The 22,293-nt window shown below is 48.5% G+C and overlaps 1 protein-coding gene across 1 annotated transcript; it reads left to right on the top strand.

Annotated features, from left to right (window-relative positions):
• Positions 1–211: 211 nt before the first annotated feature.
• FAM72A (family with sequence similarity 72 member A) lies at positions 212–4,892 on the top strand. Its single transcript, XM_051808691.1, has 4 exons — positions 212–475; positions 1,374–1,451; positions 2,694–2,818; positions 3,689–4,892. Exons 1-4 carry the CDS (start codon positions 324–326, stop codon positions 3,781–3,783), a joined length of 450 nt encoding a protein of 149 aa, XP_051664651.1. The 5' UTR covers positions 212–323; the 3' UTR covers positions 3,784–4,892.
• The last annotated feature ends 17,401 nt before the right edge of the window (positions 4,893–22,293 follow it).

Raw genomic sequence — 22,293 nt, 5'->3', positions numbered from 1 at the left:
GATAGGCCCGCCCCCTCTTCCCGCCCCGCCGGCGGCCCCGCCCTGAAGTGTAGTAAGGGCGGGGCGCGCCGCAAGGAGTAACAGGCGGCGTGGCCAATGGCAGCGAGGCACGGCGCGCCCTCCCGCCAATAGCCGCGCGGCGGGGGTGGGGCCGCCCGATTTTTTTCAATGGGGGGTGGGCGTGGCCTATCGCGACCAATGGGAGGGCGAGGTCGGGAATTCAAACTGACAGGTGGGAGCGTGGCCGTTGGAGGCAGCGGGATCGATATCGGGACATCGGGACATCGGGACATCGGGACATCGGGACAGGCACCCCACCCGCCATGACCTCCAGCGGCTGCACGTTCGAGGACCGGAGCGTGGCCGTGCTGTGCTGCCGGTTCTGCCGGCAGGTGCTGAGCTCCCGCGGGATGCGGGCGGTGCTGCTGGCGGACACCGACACCGACCTCTACTCCACCGACATCCCGCCCTCCGGGTAAGCGCCGGGCACGGGGGGGTCCCACGGGGTCCCTCCGGAGAGGGGTCGGCGCTGGCAGTGCCGGGATTCAGCCTGACCCAGCTAAGAGGGATCAGGAGCTGCAGGAGCATCACCGCGGCTCCAGCGCTTAAAAACCCGCTGTCGCCAGCGAAACAGCCCCACAGGGCGCAGTTCAGCCCATCCCTCTATTTCTAGTCCCACCCGGCTCTCCTTCAGCCCTGCAGAAACCATGGGATGGCAAGAGCAAGGCTGTCCCCGCCCCCCCACTCCAAATTTAATTCACTCGTGGGGATGACACAGTCTCGGGAGCTCCTCTAGCTCCTTGCAGAAGCAGAGATTAGAATTTGAAATAAAGGCCTGCAAACAGAACAAACCTGATCTGTCACTGCTCCCAGAAGGGCTCTCCCCCAAAGTCGGTTTGTGTGCTGCTTTCCCATAGCAAGATTTGAATACTAAGGAAATCAGGTTGTGAAATGACATGGTAATCAGAAAGTATGGGTTGAAAAGGAGATAAGAAATCAAAGGTTTGGTTTTAAATGTCCCAGCCTTTAAGGGATTGCTCTGTATCTTAGTTGGGATTTGCCAGGTTTCTGACTGTCAGTGCCACCCAGCCCCAGCCTGCAAGTCTCTACCAAGAGAAACTCTGCTTTTTGAGCTATTTTGAGAGGACTTGTGATATTAATGCAATGTCACGTGGGTCTCTTCTTGTTTCCATATGAGTGTGGCTGGCAGTCGGTAGGAAAATATAACCCTGTGGTCTTGGAGCAGTTTAAAACCAGACTGTGACCAGCAGCAGCATCACTTTGTTGTGACTTCAGACCTGTGTTATTAAAACATTACAGTTGTGATCACAGCCACATCTAAACTCCTGTGTCTTTCCTTCCTTCCCAACCAGGACTGTTGATTTCATAGGAAGCTGCTATTTCACCGAAATCTGCAAATGCAAACTGAAGAACATCGCGTGTTTGAAGTGGTGAGAGCACAGCCCACGACCCTGACACTCCAAAATACTGCTTAACCCCCTCCCTGCCGACTCCTGCAGTGCAAGGGTTAAGGGATGAATGAACAGATTGCATTCTCTGTCGCAGATTTGATGCTGCTTGATAGAAACTCAGCCCACCACTCCTGGGCAGGGCTGCCAGTCCATTCTCTGTGCAAGTCCCCAGTGAAAATGTGACAACCTTGTCAGGAGTCTGAGTCTATGGGAAAGCTCGTGTGCCACCTGCCTGATTAAATGTCTGCTTCAACACTGAGATAACTGTGTGAATAAGGCCCCAGTAAGAAGCAGTTACTCATATTCTAATTAATAGAACATCCTCTTGGCAGATCGAGTTGTTGCGAGCAGATGGAACATGCTGTCGCTAAAGTTCTTGGAGTTCTTTTATCCTCCTTATTAGTATCTGATATTTAAGAGTGAAAACAACAACTCTCAAATAGCTCACAGTCATTTGAGATGATCCCTTCGGCTTCCTAATCAAGACTTTTACCTTGTTCAGATTTAAACAGTGAGGGGGGGTGGTTGTGATAGAAACACAATATTTTAGTTTTTAGGGAGAAGCAGAGAAACAGAAATATCTCACCAGAGCACGTGAAAGTAGAAAAGTGGTTGTTCTGGGTTTTAATTGAGGAAAAGTGATAAGGCCTCAATATTCTGGCACAGGTTGCCCAGAGAAGCTGTGGCTGCCCCATCCCTGGAAGTGTCCCAGGCCAGGTTGGATAAACTTGGAGCAACCTGGGCTAGTGGAAGGTGTCCCTGCCCATAGCACGGGGCAGAACTGGATGGTCTTTAAGGTTCTTCCAACCCAAACCATTCCATGAGTCTCATTCTCTCCTGTGCAAGGGGTTCCTGTACAGGTGGGGTTTGTGTGTGATGAACTTCTGAGCCGGTGCCAATGGAACCACAGGCCTTCCAAAAAAAAAAAAAATGCACCAGCATTTGTTGGTATGTAAACTAATCTGGATTACACAATTTAGGTTACTAATGGTTCTCTATGCCAAAGATCTGAAACTCAGATATTCTGTAACTCCTGACAGATGTTCCCTAAATATTTAAGATACTTGTTTAACTACGTTCCCTTAACTTAATCAAAATAGGAGCATTACATAATGGTCTGGTACTGTGGCTATTTAACATTAGTTTGGGCTGGAAAAAGCCACCAACATCTGTCCTTTCATCAGGCACTTGTGTTGCTCATTATTTCACTTGCCTTTCCAGTGGTAACGTTGTTGGTTACCATGTGATTTCTCCCTGCAAACCTTGCCTGTTGTCCTGCAACAATGGCCACTTCTGGATGTTCCACAGCCAAGCAGTCATTGGCATCAACAGGCTCGACCCTTCTGGTAAATTTGTCTCCTTCTTTTCCCTAAAAATCTCAAATCCTGAGTCCTGATTCTAACGAGGCAGCTCAATATAGTCCAAGCATATGGAGGGAGGGGAACATATGGAGGCACAAGGAAGTGTTACTGCACTGCTAATCTGGAAAACTGCTCTGGGGGGGGGGGGGGAAGGAGGGTGGTTGGAGCTGTAAATGAAAATCTGAGTGTAAATTGATCTCCACCAGAAAACTTTAACCTCCCCCTTCTGCGGCCACAAGTCGGGGTTTTCTGCAGCAATCCTACAACCAGCCCAAACCCAGCTATTTATAGGGGGGTGTGTGGCTTTCCTGGGCTCTCAGGCAGCTGGCCAAGGGACACTCTTTTTTGGGTGAGTCATGTTGTCACTTTGACCCTCTCCCAGTGAATCCTCATTAAGCTGAAGTTTGCAGCTTCTTCAGCTGGGTGTTGGTGGGATGCCAAGAGTCTGGCAGGGTTGGAGTCCTCAGGAATCCACAGCCCCCCCTGACAAAGCACTTCTCCTCCTCACAGACCCGCTGCCTGAACCTCTCAGTGTCACCTGGGTCTCAGAGCAGGGCTTTCAAAAGTAAATCAGCCACGAGGGGGGTTATCAATAGCTCCATGAATTAGTTATAGAAACAAGCTTCAGTGGGTTTATTCTTTGAATTGTGATGTAAACAGCAACAGCACTTCCAAGATCACTCGGAAGAAAAATAGAAAAGGGATATATTTATCAGGGACGTGACTTAATGGGTTTTGCAATGATTATTCCCTCTCAAAATAGACAGTAGTGCAACTTAAAATTAAGGTTACAATCCAAAAATACCTCTTTTCCCTCCCCCCCCCCCCTTATTCTCCTTACCTCCTTCCCACCAGGTGTGAATGTATTGCTCTGGGGCAACTTGCCAGATTTGGAGGAAAGCACAGATGAAGATCCATCCTGTACCTCTGAGGAGGAGTACATCAGATAACTGGGATTATCTACAGCCTCTTCCCTGGATTTGTTGCTGTTTGGTTTGGATTTTTTTTTTCCTGGCAGCCCATCAGAGCTTAAACAACAGAAAAAAAAAACCAGGAAATCTGGAAAACCATCCTAAAAAAGGAAAGCATCTTCCTCCTTCACTGCAGCCTTCCTTGGACTCTTGAATCTTCCCAATGTGTAACTTCTGAGTAGAGATCCTCCTTGGTTAGATCTGGAAATGCAAACAGAAGGTGCATTTACTGAGGTCTAGGTCTGTTTTGCTTTTTACTCTGAAGCCTCAACAGCTTCTTAACTGTGTTTTTTTCTCCTTTCCTGAAGCACTTTTCACTGAGCAAAATCTTTCAGCTGCTTTCAGCTTCAAACTCTTTGAGAAATAATCAGTCTGGTCGATGGGGCTCTGACAGACACTTCCCATCTTTACCTGGCAATACTTTCAGGATCTTGTCTCCATAGAGATCATATTTTTTTTCCCCCCTTAAATTCTGCAGTTCCTTAATGTCTGACAGACCTTGGAGGCTACACCGAGGTTGTTCTTCAGGTCAACAGCAAAACCCATCCAGTTTTATACGTTATTTTTTTCCCCTTTATGGGGTAGGCACCCCTCCAAAACACAGCTCAGCCATGCAACTGGGTCTTTTTAGAGAAAGAAAAAGAGATCAGGTGAAATATTTGGTGTTCAGGCCTAACTTTACATCCTGAGGCACAAAGGCCATCTGGTTCCTCCAAGTAATGAATTCAAAGCTCATTTTCTCAGTGGTTACAACCGTGGTGTTTAACTTCTGAGCTAAGTACTGTCCCCTTCAGCTACTCACCTGAAGGGTCACCAGGAGAAAATTCAAGATAAAATCATGTAAGAGAACACTTTTAAATTTGGATTGATGCTGAATAAATCATTCTGTAGCCTCTTGTGATACTTGAAAGGGGTGCAATAAAGACAGATCTGAATTGTCTTGGTGTTTTTACTGCATGTTATGTATTTCTTAATTAATGGTACTACCTCTTCTGCATTGTTTAAATGTATATTGGTATATATATATATATGTATATGTATGTCTTGTTTTGAATTCCTGTGTTATGTCTGCTCATGAAATAAAAGCTTTGGACTACAGAGTCTTCAGGGCTGTAATAAATATGGATGTGTAATGACATCAGATAATCCAAACAATGAAATAGCATCTTGTATTAAAATAGTAGAATGATTACATTTTTACAATTATAATTATGTTTTAGACAACCCCAAAAAAAAAAAAAATCACTTTCTTTTTAGGTTGACAAAGCTGACAGTTTCTCAGCCTTAGTGAGTTAACTCTTCTGCAATTCAATATTCAAATTTTTGCCAGGTTTCCGTGCTGCATGAACCTGATCACGATGTGACTCCAGTATTAAGCAGGCAAGGTGACACCTCAAAGATTTTTTTTCCAACAGAATTCGTGAGCTAAAAATACCTCTGGTTGTTTTTGCATGAGTAACACAACAGCTCGAATACAATCCTGCCTATTGCCAGTTCAACACTTGTCATTTAGAACCTTCCTAATTCCCAGCTAACTCGGTGTCAGGGCAGAGCTGCCCTCCCACGGGGAAGCAAAGGACTGTAATTTCTTCCCACCAAGTCCATAATTCTGTTTTTTGCTCCCCATCTGCACACAAAGAACTGGAAGTTCTACTATGAACTACTTTAATTACACAGGCCTGTTTGAGCGAGCTTGGAATTAGAAGTGAGCCAACTTTTAAGTGAGTTCAGTCCGTTTTTTGTTGACAGTGAAGCTGCAGGTGTTAAATACAAAGTAAGCAAACATCCCCTGTTGTCCCTCTGTGGTGAATGTCACCAAACAAACTGATCATGTCTGGGGCCACTTCTTTCTATCTGAAATTAAAGAGAGAACTGAGTAAGAAGCTCATGGGAAAGCCACAGCAGCTCATTCACAGAGCCCTGATGTTTGGGGTTAAGTTTCCAAGGATCACCCTGTGCAGGGAGATGTTTAACCAGATCCAACACCAGGCAACTGGCACAAAACCAGATCAATATTTCTAGAAACGCTGCCAAGCACTTCAAACCACCCAAAGCTGCATTTGAAATGAAACAACTCAGGTCTCTCCTGTGTTTTCCCTCTATTCTTTTGGACACACAAGATCTCTGTGTTGTAGCACAACACTGAAATCTGGAAGTGATGGTTGCAAATCCTCTGGTACAATAATGGAGCAAGACAGAAAATGCCCAGGATGGATTTATCAGCAGGATTCAGCTTCCTGATAGATCTGTGGTCAGGTTGATCCAGGAGAAGCTGGGCAGCTCCTCTTCCTCCTGGGGAGGATTTCACAGGGAAATTTTACATGATCTTTGCTGGGCAGCCACTGGAGTCACAAGGCTGAAAAACAAGAACTGACTCCTAAGGCTTTTCCTTCTGCTCATCAAGGTACCCAAGGCAAGTAATTAAAGAACTTCAGTGTCTCTAATCAGATCTGGGTTTACTTAGAAGGGATTGAACACCAGGCAAAAGGTCTTAAATTTGAGACTCCGAGTCAGCTCTTCTGCAAGACTCCAAATTTTCCTGGCACTAAGATCACTCCCTGGAGCTGATCCCTCCAGCCTCAGTGCCCAAGGGTTGGATCTGCCATCCCATGTCCCAGACCTGATCCCAGATGTTGTGTAACACAGACTTGTAGGTTCAGGGTCACAGGCACTGAGAGTAGAATCCCGAAAGCCACTGAGAAAAAAAGAACTTTGATTTGATTTTTAAGTCGCAGGGAGCCATGTAATCACTCTGTTATTGATGGCCACCCCCTTTTTTTTTTTCCCCTGCAATGCACAATATTAGCTGGAGGGGTAGGGAAAAGCCATAGCAAGACAGTGATAAATTGATACCCCTCCATATTAAATAAGACTTGCTAGAAAAAAAGGCACATTTAAATATTCCTCCTTATTCCAGTGCAGCCTAATCACAACCTTACATTTATGGAACACCATTCATCCCAAAGTGCTCTCCAGTGACAAATTCTTTAAGAATTCTTTTAGGAGTTCTTTTACCACCGAGCTGCAGCCAAGTCCAGGGTGCAGAGCAGCTGCCAGGCAGGCAGTGAGAGAGGCAGGGCCATGGGGAGCATCATCCTGGAATGAAACTGGAATGTGATCCCCATCAGGACAAACCCACACGTTGATTTACCCAGGGAGGCTTGACTTGAAAGACACTCTCTTCTTCCCCAGCCTGGAATGCAGCTCATCCACCTCCAGCAGGTGACAGATGGGTCACCCCTCCTGGGACAGAACCCAGGCTTTGAATCCAGGGAAGAGTCCCATGACAAGAGGCAGAAATTACTGAGCTCCCTCTTATTCTCTGCTCTTCCCCCCGGCACACTTTTGAAAGTGAAGTTAAAGGGTCATTTATTCTAAAGCACCCAATTACTTCGGCAGGAGAGGCCATTGTTCCATATTTTATTACGTTTGCAGTCCGTGTGGTTTCTGAAAGCATATCCCAAGGAACAGCCAAGTAAACAACCTTTGTGTGCTATTATTTGGATTAAGGGAGTGTCTACAGGCCAGGGTAGTGCAACCACCACGGGGCTATTGTGCAAGAAACTGGGAGCACAGAGACTCAGAGGAGCTGCTGGGAAAACAAGGCAGCCAAGGGGGGGAAGGAAAGGCACCAGTGGCTGTCAGAGATCAGAGGTAAAGCCTGAAGAGGAGACTCCTTAATTCCAAGACTACAAGAGACACCAAGCCAGGCCTGTTCCTGCAGCTGAGGATCACCTCTTCCTATTCCAACAGGAATTTGCAAGCCTATGAATAGTCAGCTCTTGCACAGCCTCCATCATACAGTCACAGAATGGTTTGGGTTGGAAGGGAACTTAAAGATCATCTCATTCCAACCCCGTCATCTCATACCTAAAAGGATCCTTCTCTGTGCCAGGGCTCCTGGATTTCTGCTGCATTATTAGGTTTTCCTCTTGCTTTAGCATGCACAAAGCACACAGCCTCTAGTCAAATACCTATAAAAAGCCTACAAAGAAAACAGGTTGTTCCAAACCTGTGCAGGTAGAGCACTCAGGGAGCAGGGATGTGCTCTTCAACTCAAGCAGGGCACAGGAAACCCAGCAGAGAGCCAAGCAGGCTGCCTGCCTTGAACAGCCCCAGTGGAATTAACTCCAGGTTGATGTACCACCCCCAGCATTCCCTCTTCTCAACAGGAAACATCAGCCATGCTGTTCTCCCAACAAGCATCAGCATTCCCAAGCAGCCAGGGGGACATTCCAGCTGCTTTGCCTGTGTGACACTGTCATAGTTTGAGACCCCCCCAAAAATCCCATTTCCAAGCCCAAGCCCCAACTCCCACAATTTGTTGCAGCACGAGAGGTTTTTCCAGACATAACACAAGACTCAATATGGGGGGAAGGGAGTTATGTTACAACTATTACACAAATAAATACTATATTATATACACAATTCTAACTATCTCTCCTGTAGTAAGGCAATATTTACATTAGATCAAGTCCCTCCTTTCCCTCCAATAGGAAGAAGGAAAGATCCTTTCCACTTTCAGGGCAGCAGTGTCTCTCCTCTTCAAAGCAGGAGTTGTAGCTGAATATCTCTCTCTCTCTCCATTACAGACATGAGCTTTACCAAGTGAGCTGCACTCAACTGAGTTCTCACTAGAAAGCAGGGCTCCTATTTTGGAAAAAAAAAACCAACTGGGAGCAAAGCTGGTCAAATAGAAGCCCAACAAAACCCCTGGTGCTTCGCCCCTCGTGTCATCTGAGCGCTGACAGCTCGATGTCTGTGGGTGATGCCACACGAGGGAAATCAGCCCCACAGCACTCCCTGGCACTGCCACCTGCATGGCAGCGTGGGGAGAAGCTTGTGCAGGCACAGGGAAAGCCAGACTGATAAAAAAAGGCTCCATCTCCTGCGTTTCTCTGACTTACACTTATTTCCTGCGGGAAAGTGCTAATTAAAAATAACCCGGGGCTGCTCCACCGTGGGTGCAGCCACACTGGGATCCTTCCCTGCTGTGCCACGGCACAAGCTGATTAGTTCATCCCACTCCAGCACATGGCCTGCTTTGGAAGGGGAAATTTCCACTAGCACTTGAAATACGGGTGCTTTGGGACTCTCATCCTGATTTCCCCAAAGAGAAGCTGGTCCTGTGTCCACTGGGCACATCCAACAGTTCCTCACACAAAAGCAGGCTAACAGGGATTAAATTTAAGAGACATTCACCCGATTTTGCCTCGTCATCTGTCTGCCTCTCAGTGCCAACAGGCTGCCCAGAGAGAAAAGGGGTTCCAGGACCAAAGGACAACAAGAATACAAAGCTCACCCCCCCCTTTGCCTTCACTGTTCAGAGGTTTGGGCAGCAGCACTTCCTTTGCTGCCAATTTATTTGCCTTCATTTTGAAAAGAATAAGCAGATATTTGATTCTGAGGCTAGTAAGGCTCCAGCAAGAACAGATCTGGGCTGTGATTCCCACTGTGCTTTGCAGAACACTCCCAGAAAGCTTCCTCAGCCGACGCTGGCAAGGGAAGAGCGAGAGGCGAATGTGCCTCAAGCTGCCTCGGATGTGAGGAGTGCCAGGAGTGCCAGGAGTGCCAGGGACCCTTGGCCCACACTGAAAACACAGCAGGTGAAGCTACAGACCCAAAAAAAAAAAAAAGAAGACAACATAGGTGGGATCTATGCCCAACCAGGACTAAGAATGCACCTCCAAAAATGGTGCAACGAAGCAAAACCCCATTTTAATCTCCTCTGCTGAACACAAAACCCAGCAGCCCTTTCAGCTGCTGAATTTTTAAATCACTTTAGAGCCATTTGCCATGACTAAGTCACTCATTCTCTTGGTTCATCTCTGTGTAAGGGGACACAGAGTAGTAGGTGGTTTTAGACCCCCAGAATTCTGAAGCTGCAATATTTCCTCACGGGGTGATCAACTGAACCAACACAAGCAGAGAATTATTTGGTTAAACATGCAGATGGAATGACACAGAGTCACATTTGAGGGAAGGTTGTGAAAGCCCCTGCAGATTCGGTCTAGCATCCACTCATATTTAATGAGAGCCTGAAAATTTTGGAAAAAATGAAGCAATCTTCTCTTGTGCAAAGCCCATCACAAGACTTTCCACAATGTTGCTCCATTTTTTTTCCTGGACCCCAGGTTGGACATGAATTTTACTCTGCAGAGTGAATTTTTACCCTGCTTCAAATTTTACCCAAACGGCTTTCTTTGTAGCTCAGAATTTAAAATTCAGATGAATGCGTTTTTGCATCTCCTGTGCTACCAGAAGGCAACAATCATAAGTGGCAGGGAGCCTTTATTCAGCAGAATATGTCCAATTTTTTATTTTAGTTTCCAGTTCTTATGGGCAATCAGCATTTAAAAACTGCTTTAAAAGCACCTGGCACTGGCCACGATAAGAAACCTTTTACCTCATAAACTCTGATTTCACACAAACGTGCCAGTGATGCGTGAACTCGAATTGCTCCTCTCCTCTGTGCCACTCTGACAGCCCAAAACACTCCTCAGCAAATCCAGCAACACTTCAGCTCGCTGCAAGTCAACCACAAAAAATCACAAGGACTTAAACAACAAGCAGCTTTTGGACAGGGTCAGGGGCTCTGATAACAACCTGCCACTGCTGCTGCCTCGCTGGAGCCTCTCCTTGCTCCTGCCAGGGGGTTCAGCCGTGGGCACTGATGGCCCTGGCACTAATTGCAGTGTCCATTGCCAGCCCTGACAAGGAGGCAGCAGCACCTTCCCCTCCCCGTGCCTTGCCCTGGTGTTTTTAAAGCAGCCACGTCTCCCCACACACTCCCAGGGCTACCAGGAGGTGCCAGGTGGATCCCAGGCTGCTGTTTTCCAAAGCCCAAGGGAAAGCAGTGCAGTTATCCCTGTGCTCTGTCCCCAGTGATGAGTGGGATGTCCTGTTGTCTGTCTGTCCTCTCCATGGCCTCCCCCAGCACAGATCAAAGCCAGCTCTGCTGGGTGTGGACATGCACACACAGAAGACACATTAATTACAGTCTGAAAATTTCTCTGCTTGAAAAAGAACTGGCTCCCTCTTTGTCACCTCTCCCCCACAAAAACCTCACCTGGCCCAGTTTACTCCTTGAAAACAAGCTTGGATTGCAAATGACCCGGGGAGAAGAGACATCAACCAAGTGTATCTTGGCTGAAAACGGGCTTTGAAGAGCAAAACTCAACACCAGCACAGGCTTTGATGGCACAACACAGACCCAGAGACCTGTTCCTTAAGCTTTACCTTCCCTGGCATCTGTCTGCCCATGGAAGGGGAGATGGTTGTGGCTAAAAGGCTGCTCTGTTGGGTTTGGATGTGAACAGTGCCAGTCTCCCTTGGCCTAAATTAAAAACCCAGGGTGTGAAGATAGAGACCCAAAAACATTTGAAGATAACATAGAAGGGATCTGTGTCACTCCAGAGGTGGGTCCACTGCCCTGCAGAGCAGGATGCTGGTCCCTCTCACCCACAGACATCCCTTGGCCTTGGCTGGTGCTTCAGGAGATGCTTGTCTTTATTCCAGCAGTGCATGAACCCCTAGTATCTCACCAGCTCACTGTCCTCTGCCTGCAGAACTCCAGCACCAGAGTTGGAGTGTTTTCTAAGCCAAGCAGGAGCACCTCTGCCAGCCCTGCTTTGTAAAAGAGACCAAAAAATTCCCGCTGAAGTTACAGCTGGAAAAGCATCAGCACAAAATCATCCCTGTCACTGAGCCCTGCACATCCAATGCCTTCCCTTACAGGAAGGATTCCTTCCCTGGGAGGGTGGGCAGGCCCTGGCACAGGTTGCCCAGAGAAGCTGTGGCTGCCCCTGGATCCCTGGAAGTGTCCAAGGCCAGGCTGGATAAACTTGGAGCAACCTGGGCTAGTGGAAGGTGTCCCTGCCCATGGCAGGGGCTGGAACAAAATGGTCTTTAGGGTCTTTTCCAACCCAAAACATTCTGGGATTCTCCAGCTGGTGGTCCCACAGCCCGAGCAGGACACTTGCACTCCCTCCCAAGCAGGGCAGGAGGAGATTGAAGCACACAAATAAGGGCTGGGGGTGGGTAGTGCAGGAAATACATGTGTGTGCACATTCCATGGTGATTTTGGGTCTCCCAGCTCTGGCTCTCAGCAGGACAGTTGCCATCAAGCCACGGAATCAGGGACACTGGCATTGTGCTCAACAAATCTGCATCAAGAGCCACAACAGGAAATCCAACTGAATTTATAACTCCAGCCAATTGTAAGGACAGAAGGGTTCCTCAGCACAACACCAAGCATTTAATTCTCTGATAACACAGTGAAATAAAGATAGCAGGGAAAAGCAAGAGCTCACCATCAATGGAGAGAGAGAAAGGGACCCTGATATTTTAAGGCATTCACCTTTAGGTTATAAGCTGCTTATCTCAGACTGCTACATATGTGGTCTCCTTGGGAACCGAGTCAGACAATAAATCAGATGTGCCAACATTTATCAGAAGCTCCGACCAGCCAAAAACATCAGCTCTCCCAAGAATGCCAAATCAGCTCTGGGGGAGGCAGGGCCAGGCCTGGAGTCACTCCTCAGGCACGCAGCAGGGGGAAGAAACACCCCTGTTAAACTCCAAATAAATGTTGCTCACAGGGCTGCTCCTCGTTCGTGCCCTCCCAGGGCCACGGGCTCTGTCAGAAGCTTCAGAGGGAGGAGAAGAGAACAGAATCAACCTGGCATTTTGTGGGCATGGTTAATGCACACATCAGGGCAACATCTGCATATCGTGCCCAGTCAGCCACAAAAACAACCCTCACCACCCTCCTCCCAGTCTGAGGCAGCGTAAGAGATTATTCTTGGTTCAGTCTGAAGAGGAAGGGGAAAAAAAAGCAATATATGAAGAGCAGTGGTAGGAATAAAAACAGCTTGAGGAAAGTCAGCAAGATCAGTATATGAATATTCTCTAAGTGCAGAAATCCTGCCAGGCACAAGGAAAAGAATCCAGACATTTCACATGTCAGAAATAAAAGAATCTCAACCAAATCTCTCTCTCTCTCTTTTTTTTTTTTTTTTTTAAACTGGTGAAAATTTCCCAACCAGCCCCAAAATGTTTTGCTGCTTGTGTGTAACCAGAGGAATGTCATGGCAGGAATTCAGGGCAAAGACCTCTGTCTCATTTGAATTAACTAGTGGGAAAGCAGCAGGGGAGACATTGGAGAGCCTCATTTATCCCGAAATCCGGCGGCATCGGATGTAGTTGGTGGGTTTGGTGAGTGACCCATGGACCGGGAGCAGCTCGGGCAGCTGGGTGGGAGCAGTGCCAAGGTCTGCGCGGGGCAGAGGGGTCCAAACAGAGGGAAAGATCCACCTTTTCCAAGGGGAAAATTCCCCCTTTCCTTGGACACCGGGAGCTGCCCCCCCAGCGCCAGCCGGGGCCGCAGCGCCACCTTCGGGCACGAGGGGGAACTGCACCCGGCCCCGACAGAGGGCCAAAAAATGACCTTTAATTGTATTTTTTTGTTTGTTTGTTTTATGCATTTTGGATTTTTTTATCTTTTTTTTTTTTTTTAATTTGGATTTTTTTTCTGATTTTTTTCAAACCGTGGTTTTGGGGTAGAAATACGGACGAGGTGCTGTAGTTCGGTGGTGTTTCAGCACAAAACACAATCCCAGAGTCCTCCACTGCTCCCAGGAACACCAACAGCCCATCCCAGGCAGTCAGTGCAATTTGTGACTTCCACCTCTCCCTTCCTGCAGCTGAATCACCTCTGAGGTCATTCCCCATTAGCAAACTAAGAAATGAGAAATTAATCTTCTCATTTGACTTTACAAACCTTTTTAAAAGCTGTGTTTGGGCTTCGTGGCTGTGGGAAATCTGCCCTCCACCAAAAGGGCTTCAAAATGCCACGACTGCCATCACCTCTCCGTTGCTGGCCAAACTGAGACAATCCCTGGAGTACGCAAGGACTGGGACTTGGCAAAGCTCTTCTCCTGGAATTTGTGCTGAAGCTCAGTGCATCCTTACAGGTCTGCTTTTATCCAGAGGGGCCATCAGGTGAATAATAGCTAACAGAGAACCATTTAAATCCAATTAAGTAACTCCTTACCTATAAAAAAAAAAAGAAAGAAAACATCTCCTGAGGAGCTGTTCAGGGATAGAGCCTTTAGCAGAGACAATCACGGGCAGCAGGATTAAAGAATGTCCCAAAACAGCATTCACAATTTAACAGGCTTTCAGTTTGCTTCCATTCTGCTGCACTGAGCTTTTCTGGAAATGAACAATCCTCGGGGATCATTTGGGAACAACTGCTTTAAACAGTCTTTACCCGTAGCAATTCTACTCCTGTTTCTGTCCCCTCCTCTCCCTGGATCGTACCAAGAACTCAAAGAGGAGCAAGAGGCAATTATCTCGGGTCAGAAGGGTTGTTTGCTGGTTTGCTGCATGTCAGGTTGGATGCTTGGGCTCATCTTAAGTTCCCTGGATCGGGCTGGTCAGTGCAGCTGCTTGGCCAGAGGGCTGCAAACAGCTCCAGCCTGACCATGTCCTGTCAGACACTTACTGATGGCTCAGGACTTGCTCCCTTTGCTCCTCTGAAGGGCTCATTAGTGCCTGAGCCCTCCACAAACACAGTCCCCAGAGACCCCAGAAGGTCGAGGGGTGCACTCAGGAGCTCTGTGTGCCCTGGAAGTGGCACTTCCTGCAGGCAGCCCCACAACAGCAGAATTGTTGAGCTGATTCCCTTTGATTTCCCCCATGAACAACCAGCCTGCCTGAAGCTAAGCAAAACCAGCAAATGAGGGGAAGAGTGAGATTTTCAGAGGCAGCAGAGTCAGATCCTGATCATTAACACTTAGGTAGCTTTAAACATTTCCCAGCAGTGTCATTGCTGTTCTCTCTTTCTCTCTCTCTGGTGACAGACTCTGCTGCTGCTTCACTTGTCTCCAAGCTCAACTCCAAGACAAAACAACAATAAAATTCTACATGGGATCTAACACTGCCTCCCAGCAGTACACACTTTGTTGGAACTTATTAACCAGCTCCCAGCTTGTCCCCTGCATAATCACTTTGTACTTCAAAGCCTCCGCCAGCAGACAGAGCTAAATGATGGTGTTAAATTCAATCATGTATAAAATTAATTAGTTTGGGGGCAGGACAGTGGATATTGGTTGTCAAAAGTTGGGATATTGGCTGAATGGGCTTGCTCAGGGCTCTGGGGACCTTTAACTTCCCGAGCAAATCCTTGTGCTCTGTTATCCTGGATGTGGCTTTTCAAGTGGGGTGGATGAGGAGGGAACTGGTGGCTCCCTGCAGAGAATTGTTCAGGAATACCAGAATTATCCCTGAGTGGAGCAGAAGGCTGTGCTTGTTCCTGCTCCCACACTTGGATAAATGCACACTTGCAAGATTTGACACATTAGGTCAGATCCCAATTGATGCTCCAGAAATCCCCTAGCGTTACAGAACCACAGAACCCCAGAATTATTGGGGTTGGAAGGGACCTTAAAGATTACCCAGTTCCACCCCCCCTGCAACACCTTCCACTAGACCAGATTGCTCAGACCTCCACCCAAACTGGCCTTGAACACTTCCAGGGATGGGGCAGCCACACCTTCTGCAGGCAACCTGCTAATAATTCCTTATAATTATAATTACCCTGCCCTGTCAGTGCTGCTCTGCACATCCAGGTGTGGCTGAGCCATCTGGCCTGGTGTCCCAAGGCCAGGTTTCCCAAGAGGTTACTAGAGGACTCCAGGGATCTCTGAGCCCCCAGGCTGGTTGCTGGGAATTCTGTTCCACTCAAATCACCAGGAGGGAAAACAGCATCTGGCTCATCCCCTGGCTGCAGGTCACTTCAGGGAACTGCCCCTTCTCCTCTGCATCTCTGGTTTCCTTCGGGGATAATCCTGTCCCAATTAGATTTGGAGGACTTAGACATTAATTTAATTATTTTTATTTTTTTTTTTTTAAGTCTCCCCACCGAGGTGAACGATCCCGGAACCCTGGGGCAGCTCGAGCCTCCCTCCCTGCCTCGCTCGGCTGAACACGAGGGGTTTAGCAGCGATTTTCACATTTCCTCTTAATCCAACAGTTAGCTGTAAATCTGCCCCCCTCCTCTCGCCGGGGCTGGGCTCGCTCTCACCTCGGTGTGACGGCGCTTCGTTAATTAAGCCTCGGGCTGGGATTTGATGCCCTGAATTGATGTGAATCCTCTGCAAGGAAAGGCAGCAGCTCTCCGGGTTACACTCACACATCTCTTTGGTGCTCATTAGGAAGGCAAGAGCTCTCTAGATAAAAGCAAACACTGAATATCTACTAAACACGAGCAAACACAGGGCCTTGGAGGGCTCAGGGCAGAACCACACACAAATCCCCACCTAATTTGAAAACAGGGCTACAGTCGGGGCATGGGCTCTCTCAGTATTGGGGGTTTTGTTGTTTGTTTGCCAAACAAAACTCTGCAAAACCTCAAACACACCAAAACCCCTCAAACACACAAAAAACCCCGAGCATCTGTCCCTCCCACGCCCACCTAAACCACACAGGGACTCCCCACAATCCCCATTCTGGCAGCTGATTTGGGATGAGCCCCCTGGAGCCAGGAGGATGGAGATACCAGGATTTTGCTGCTCCTGCAGCAACACCCACGTTCTCGTGGCCGTACAGAAACCCTAAAGACAAATCAGCTGTTGATGCTTCCCCTGAATGTTAATTTGGTTCATTTTCCAGGCGACAGGGAGAGAACAGAGAGGCCGCTGGAGGAATCCACTGATTCCAGCCCCTGGTTTCCCTTCCAGCAGCCCCTCGGTGGGCGAGGAAGGGCTTGAAGAGATGCCTCAGCAATTAGCACCGTCCGTGCAGGGCGGAGGCGCAGACACAGCCATTGTCTGGCGATGTTAAACGATGTTTTTGGAGGCACAGGACCGAGCGCCACAGCCTGAGCCAGCCCTCGGCTAAAACAATCCCCGCAGCCCACGGTCTGCCTGAAAAATAGGTGTTAGACTCCCCTTTGTTCCTCATTATCAGGCACTCAAGAGGCAGCGAGTCAGGTGGTTAAAATCAATTTCTGAGGAGGGCACAGAGCCATTCCTGTTCCATGGCTGCTGGAATTCTTCAGTGGATAATCGGGATGCAGGGAAACAAGTTGCTTTTATAAGATCTCTGGACTATTGGTTTCACCAACCAAAACAACCATCCCTTCTTCTCACCACTGCTGTCTCCCCAGAGAGATCCTGGTCTGCAAGAGGCTCTTCAAAGACAGATGGACAGTCTGCCTGCTTCATAACCAAAAATACCAGCTCTTCCCAAAAGAAACCAGACGCTGAACTTCACAAAGAAAAGTCAAAACCCGAGATTCAGAAGAATATCCAGCTGTTTACCCGTGGACCCCTGGGAGGTTTAAACCTGATTTCCCACCCAACTGAATAATTCCCTGGGCACTGGCACACACCCCTGAGTCAGGAGACAAACACCCCTGCCTGCAACACCAACATTAACAGGCATAATCCTAAATTCTCACTGCAGCCGTGCCCATCCAGCATCCCAGCTGCAGGAATGGTGTCCTTGGGGTCTTCAGACCCACTCAGGGCAGAGCAGGGAGAGCAGGGCTCAGAGCCCCGTGCTGATACATCCCCCAGAGCTGGTCCCACGTGTTCCTGCCCCTTCCCTTTCCCCTCGGCACCGACACTGCTGCCCAAAACAGGTCGGGGCTGCCTGGTCTGACCCAGCCACTCACCCCGGGCAGGCAGAACGCCGTGTGCTGCTGCTGTACTTTACCACCTTCTCCTCAGACACCTCGCACCGGGAGAGGATTAACGAGCATTAACTGCCTTCCCGAAGGCTCCCATCCCGCTGTTCCCACTGCCAGGGAACTCAGATGAGAGCGGCGGGAGGATTAACTACTCCTGTCCTACCCAGAGGACAAGGTGGGTGGGTGGGTGGGTGTTGGGGGGAGCAGGGAAGGGCTCCCCACACCCCTGCAAACCCTCAGAGCTGGTGCCCACTTCCACCCCAAACCTGGGCTCAGAGCAGGTTGGTGGGGCTGGAATTCCTTGTCAAAACTGCTGTTCTCGTGCAAAGGGCTGGAGCTGCATCTCCCAATTCCCACCTGGAATTCTGTCTGCTCCCCCGGGTGACCACCAGGACAGATCTGGGGCAGCACCCCCTTGGGTGTGCAGAGCTGTGGTGCTGCCCAGCCTCCAAATCTGAGCCCCCCACCCCGGCAATTCCCGCATCAGGATCATCAGGGCACAGTAACCATCCAGGGATGCCCAGGAATCAAGAGCCACACACACATCCAGCACCCCGGGGTTACAACTCCATCAGCACCGCCGGGATCCTGTGCCCACAGCCAGTTAATTAGGAGAGCAGGCGGCACACACAGAGCACAGTTTTCTGCTTCGCTTGCAGGAACGGCGGCACGGGGAGGAGACAGACCATTAGGGCTGCGTTTCCAAGGAGATTTTCACACACTCTGATGGGGAGGAAAAAAAAAATACCCAACACGTTTCATGCGAGCCGAAGGTAGTAATTCCGCTGGCACTCCTTATCTGTTGAGCATGTCGAGATAAACCACCGGTGAAAATACAATAATGAGCGTTAATTGGGCTTGTTTTGCGCTGTTCTCCAAGAAAAGAAGTTGCTCAAACAGCTTAAGAGCAGCGGTAGCGCTCCTGGTGACCGCATCTGGACTCTGTGAACTTGTCTCTCAGCACCTGGAAGTCCCTCAGGTTGAGAGCCCAAGAGCTTGCAGGGTAGGAACATCAGGGCAGGTGAGGAATTCCCGGTGTTTTAATTGGACAACACAAGCTGCACAGTCCCAGCCACACTTCCCTGGCTCTGGGCACAACCTGGGTCTGACTGTCAAACAGGCAAGAACAACCTTTAATCACGAAGCCTTGAACTTTGCTGCAGCAGGGCGAGTGCAGATCTCTGCAGACGTTTTCCCCATGATTCATCATTTTCTAACATGTTATCCTGAAGCAGCTGCTCCTCTCCTTTCATAACCCTGATTGATGCCTCTCCTACCTGGAGGAGAACAGGCCCTGAATAACCACAGCACTTCCATCAGGCAAGGAGGGCAACAGGAGACAAAGCAGATCTGAGGCCGTGGGGAGGTTCTTATTCATTCCCCCTCTGTACTGAGATTTTCAATTAAACGTGTTTTATAAATCCTCTGTTCTCCTTTGCCTGCACAGATGCCTCCAGCATCCCTGTCCCCAGGGATTGCAGCCCCAGTCCCAGCTCAGGGTGATGTGGGCTGTAGGTGCTGATGCCTGAAGCATCTCAAGCACCCACCCTGCCCTGAGCTGCCTGTGGGGACCAGCTCTGCCAGCCTGACCCCATACAAACCCATCCCTGACCCCACACAAACCCATCCCCACAGGGCCACGCTCAGGACCAGAGCCTGGCAGTGACCCTGCAAACAACACAAATTTCCCACCAAGGGGTTTATTAAAAATAACATTTAAAAAAAAAAAATCCGTATATCCAGTGAATAAAGCAAAATGCAGAACCTAAATACCTTTCCCAGCCTGGCCACACTGTCACTGCTGCCTGGGTGGGAATCCTGTCCCAAGGGAATCTTCCTTTCCCCTCTGTCCACACCACAGCACACGGACACAGATTTTCCCCCCACAGCAGCCTGTCAGCAGAGAACAGGAAAAAGCCATTTGCTTCCAGCCTTGAAATGTAATTTGTTTGGGGTTTTTTTATTATTATTATTGATTTTAAGGTTGTAAACGCTCTGGCCGTGTCTGGTTTTCAAATGCTAATGATGGTAACAGCAAAAGGAGATGAGGGAGCGGGGAAGGAAATTGCAGCATTTCACAGCTACCAAAGTCTTTAAACATCCCTGGCTATACAAGGAAACCAACAGGGAGAGTATAAGGATGATAAACAAGTAATTTGCTCTCTCGAAGATGCCTGTAGATTCAATTTTGCCTCTGGCAACTTAAGCAGGTTTCCACACATGTGGGTCAAATGAGAAGACACAGCGAAACAACAAGGAAAAAAGTAAACTCTAATGGAGTTATCAGCTGCAATAACACCCCAGGATTGGATTTATTTTATTTAACAGAAGTCTCCTGGTGCTCTTCACCAGCCTGGGAGATGTTTCTGGATCCCAGGGAGATCCTCTCCCATGCCAGGGAGAGGAGGTTGGTCCCAACCCCACTGGTATGGGCTGACCTGTGGGGTTTGGGGGGCAACTCTGCTTTTGGGATTCTCGGGGTGCTTGGGTGGGCAGGGCTGTCCCAAAGATCAGGGACACCAGGAGGATGAAGGGAGTGATGCTCTGAGACGAGCTGGGCTGTCAAATTCCCAGCTTGGACACAGCTACCCCCGGGAACAGCAGCTCAGCCCACCAAGTTTATGTTCAAGGCAACACTTTAAACACTGATCCTTTAATTCTTTAACACAACACTGTCATCTTTTGTTGTTCTGCTTGCCAGTTTTTACAGCTTCACATGGATTTTCCATTAAAATCCAACTGGCTTGTTCTGCCCGGGAGAGTCCCCACCAGGCACCGCTTTGGGGCACTCACCATGTGTTCAGCATGTTTATTTATGCACCCAGACGTGCTGTCTAATATTAAAGCAGGATCAGAGGCTTTAATTAAGTGGGAAAAAAACAAATCTGAGTGAGGGAAAGGGGGGAGGTGAGGAAAAGGTGAGGCTGACAGTCACTGCTGGTTTATAATTCCCTTAAAACAATGGAAGCTGCAGTTCGAGAAGTGACGCCTGCCCAGTTTCACTGGAGAGTTTTCTCCCTCCAGAATGCAACCAGAGGGCATTTAAAAGCATTTAAAAACAGATTAATGTTTTGGGGTGTTTCACCTGGTACCAGGATGGAGCAGGGCTGGGCTGGATCCTTCTGCACTCCAAGGAAGGGGAGCAATCACTCTGCAGAGAAATTTGTTTGCCCAAGGCAGACACCACAAGGTGACTTTTCTGAGAGCTCTTCACGATCATTTCAAGCAATGGAAAACTCAGATTATAGCAAGTTTTCAGCTTCCATACTCCCCAAGTCTGAGGAAAGCAAAGGACAGTCCTACCTGGAGTCAGGTCAGTGGCAAGAGCGAGCTGGGCTTTGAGGTCCTGAAGTCTCCAAGAACTGGGAAGTCTCAGCAGTTTATATTTTCAGGAGGCAGTGGGGAGCTCATTTGTGGCTTCATTCTGACAGGGAGCTGGTATTTAATACAGTACCAGGAATTCCCAGCCCTCCTTCCTGCCCTCAGCCTTCCCAAGGAGACATCCCAAGATGCCATAAAGCACTTGCAACACCATTAATTTTACAGCATCTGAACCAGAGCAAAATGACCAAATCTTGCTTTTCCTGACCTGAACCACAAAAGGCATTTCAGTGATTAAATGCTACAGACAGACCAAGCCTGTGTTGTGCTGTCAGCAATAAAAGTTTAACAGCATCACACACCACAAATAAAATATTTGTGTTGAAAAGGGAGCCAAAGCAGCATATACAAACCCAAGCCAGCAAATTTTATTTATTTAACCAGCAAGCCACCCACAAAAAAAAAAGTAACCAGGTGCTGTGCCAAATGATTTAGCAATCACAAAACCTCTACCTCTGCTCCACAGAAGGAGTGGAGGATGCCAGCTGTAATAAAACCAGTGGTTAATGTGCTGTGCTTTGTGGTGTATTGGTGTTATCAGCTGCCAAAAATTAGTGATGCAATCCAGCATTGCCCTGAAAAACTGAATTTAAGAGCTTAGGAATCCAGTTACGTGGTCCCTGAGCTTCCCCCGGGGGGAAGGGAGGGATCACAGACCCTGTGACAGGAGTTTTCAGCACATTTCAGGGCTCAGGTCACCCTGCAGGGGGGATAACTCAGGTTACCCCCACCCTGCACATGTGCCCTCCCCTCCCTGGACACAAAAAGATGCATTACCAGAAAACTGCAGAGTTTTCCTCGTCATGAAACACCTCCAACCTCTGCTCCCCAGGGCCTGGTTTAGGGGAAAAAGCCTAAATAGCTGCAGGTGAGGCTGAGCCATCACTTCCCCAAAGCTCCCAGAGCCCTGAACAAACCAGCACCTTCCTCAGCCAGGAACTCCTGAGCTGCTGGGCTGGAGAGCCCAGTCCTGGTGATGCATCAAAATGTTCAGGAAACCCATGAATGAAAGTGAGTTTGGTTTTCAATCCATCTGCTCCGAAAAAATTTCTTTCCCGTGCTAATCTCACTCCCTAAAAACAATAAATTTCTATTTTCTGGGGTTATTTCTCATTTGCGAATTAGCTCAGGTTTCCTCTAAGCACCTTGGCAGGAGAATTCTCCATGTAACTAAGCTAAGGTAAATCTGGAGTAAAAGCTCTGATTCCAAGGGAATTGCTCCCAAATCGAGCTGGTGCCAGAAAAAGCTGAGTCTGCCCTCAAAACCCTCTCAGTGTTTCTTTCTCTCTGCAGAATCTGCCCTTCCATCTCTGCCTTCCTCTCAGCTTTTCATTGCCTTGTAGGTTTGTTTTTTTTTTTTTGCACTGCCCTCTATTAATCTTCCAGAAAATCAGCTGTCTGATCACAAACAC

The sequence above is a fragment of the Manacus candei genome, unplaced genomic scaffold, assembly GCF_025592945.1.
Source record: "Manacus candei isolate 608988 ecotype Guabito, Panama unplaced genomic scaffold, ASM2559294v1 h1tg000073l, whole genome shotgun sequence".
In the NCBI taxonomy this organism is placed as follows: domain Eukaryota; kingdom Metazoa; phylum Chordata; class Aves; order Passeriformes; family Pipridae; genus Manacus; species Manacus candei.
Note: the sequence above shows the minus strand (reverse complement) of the source record. Positions and strands in the feature narration are given on the sequence as shown.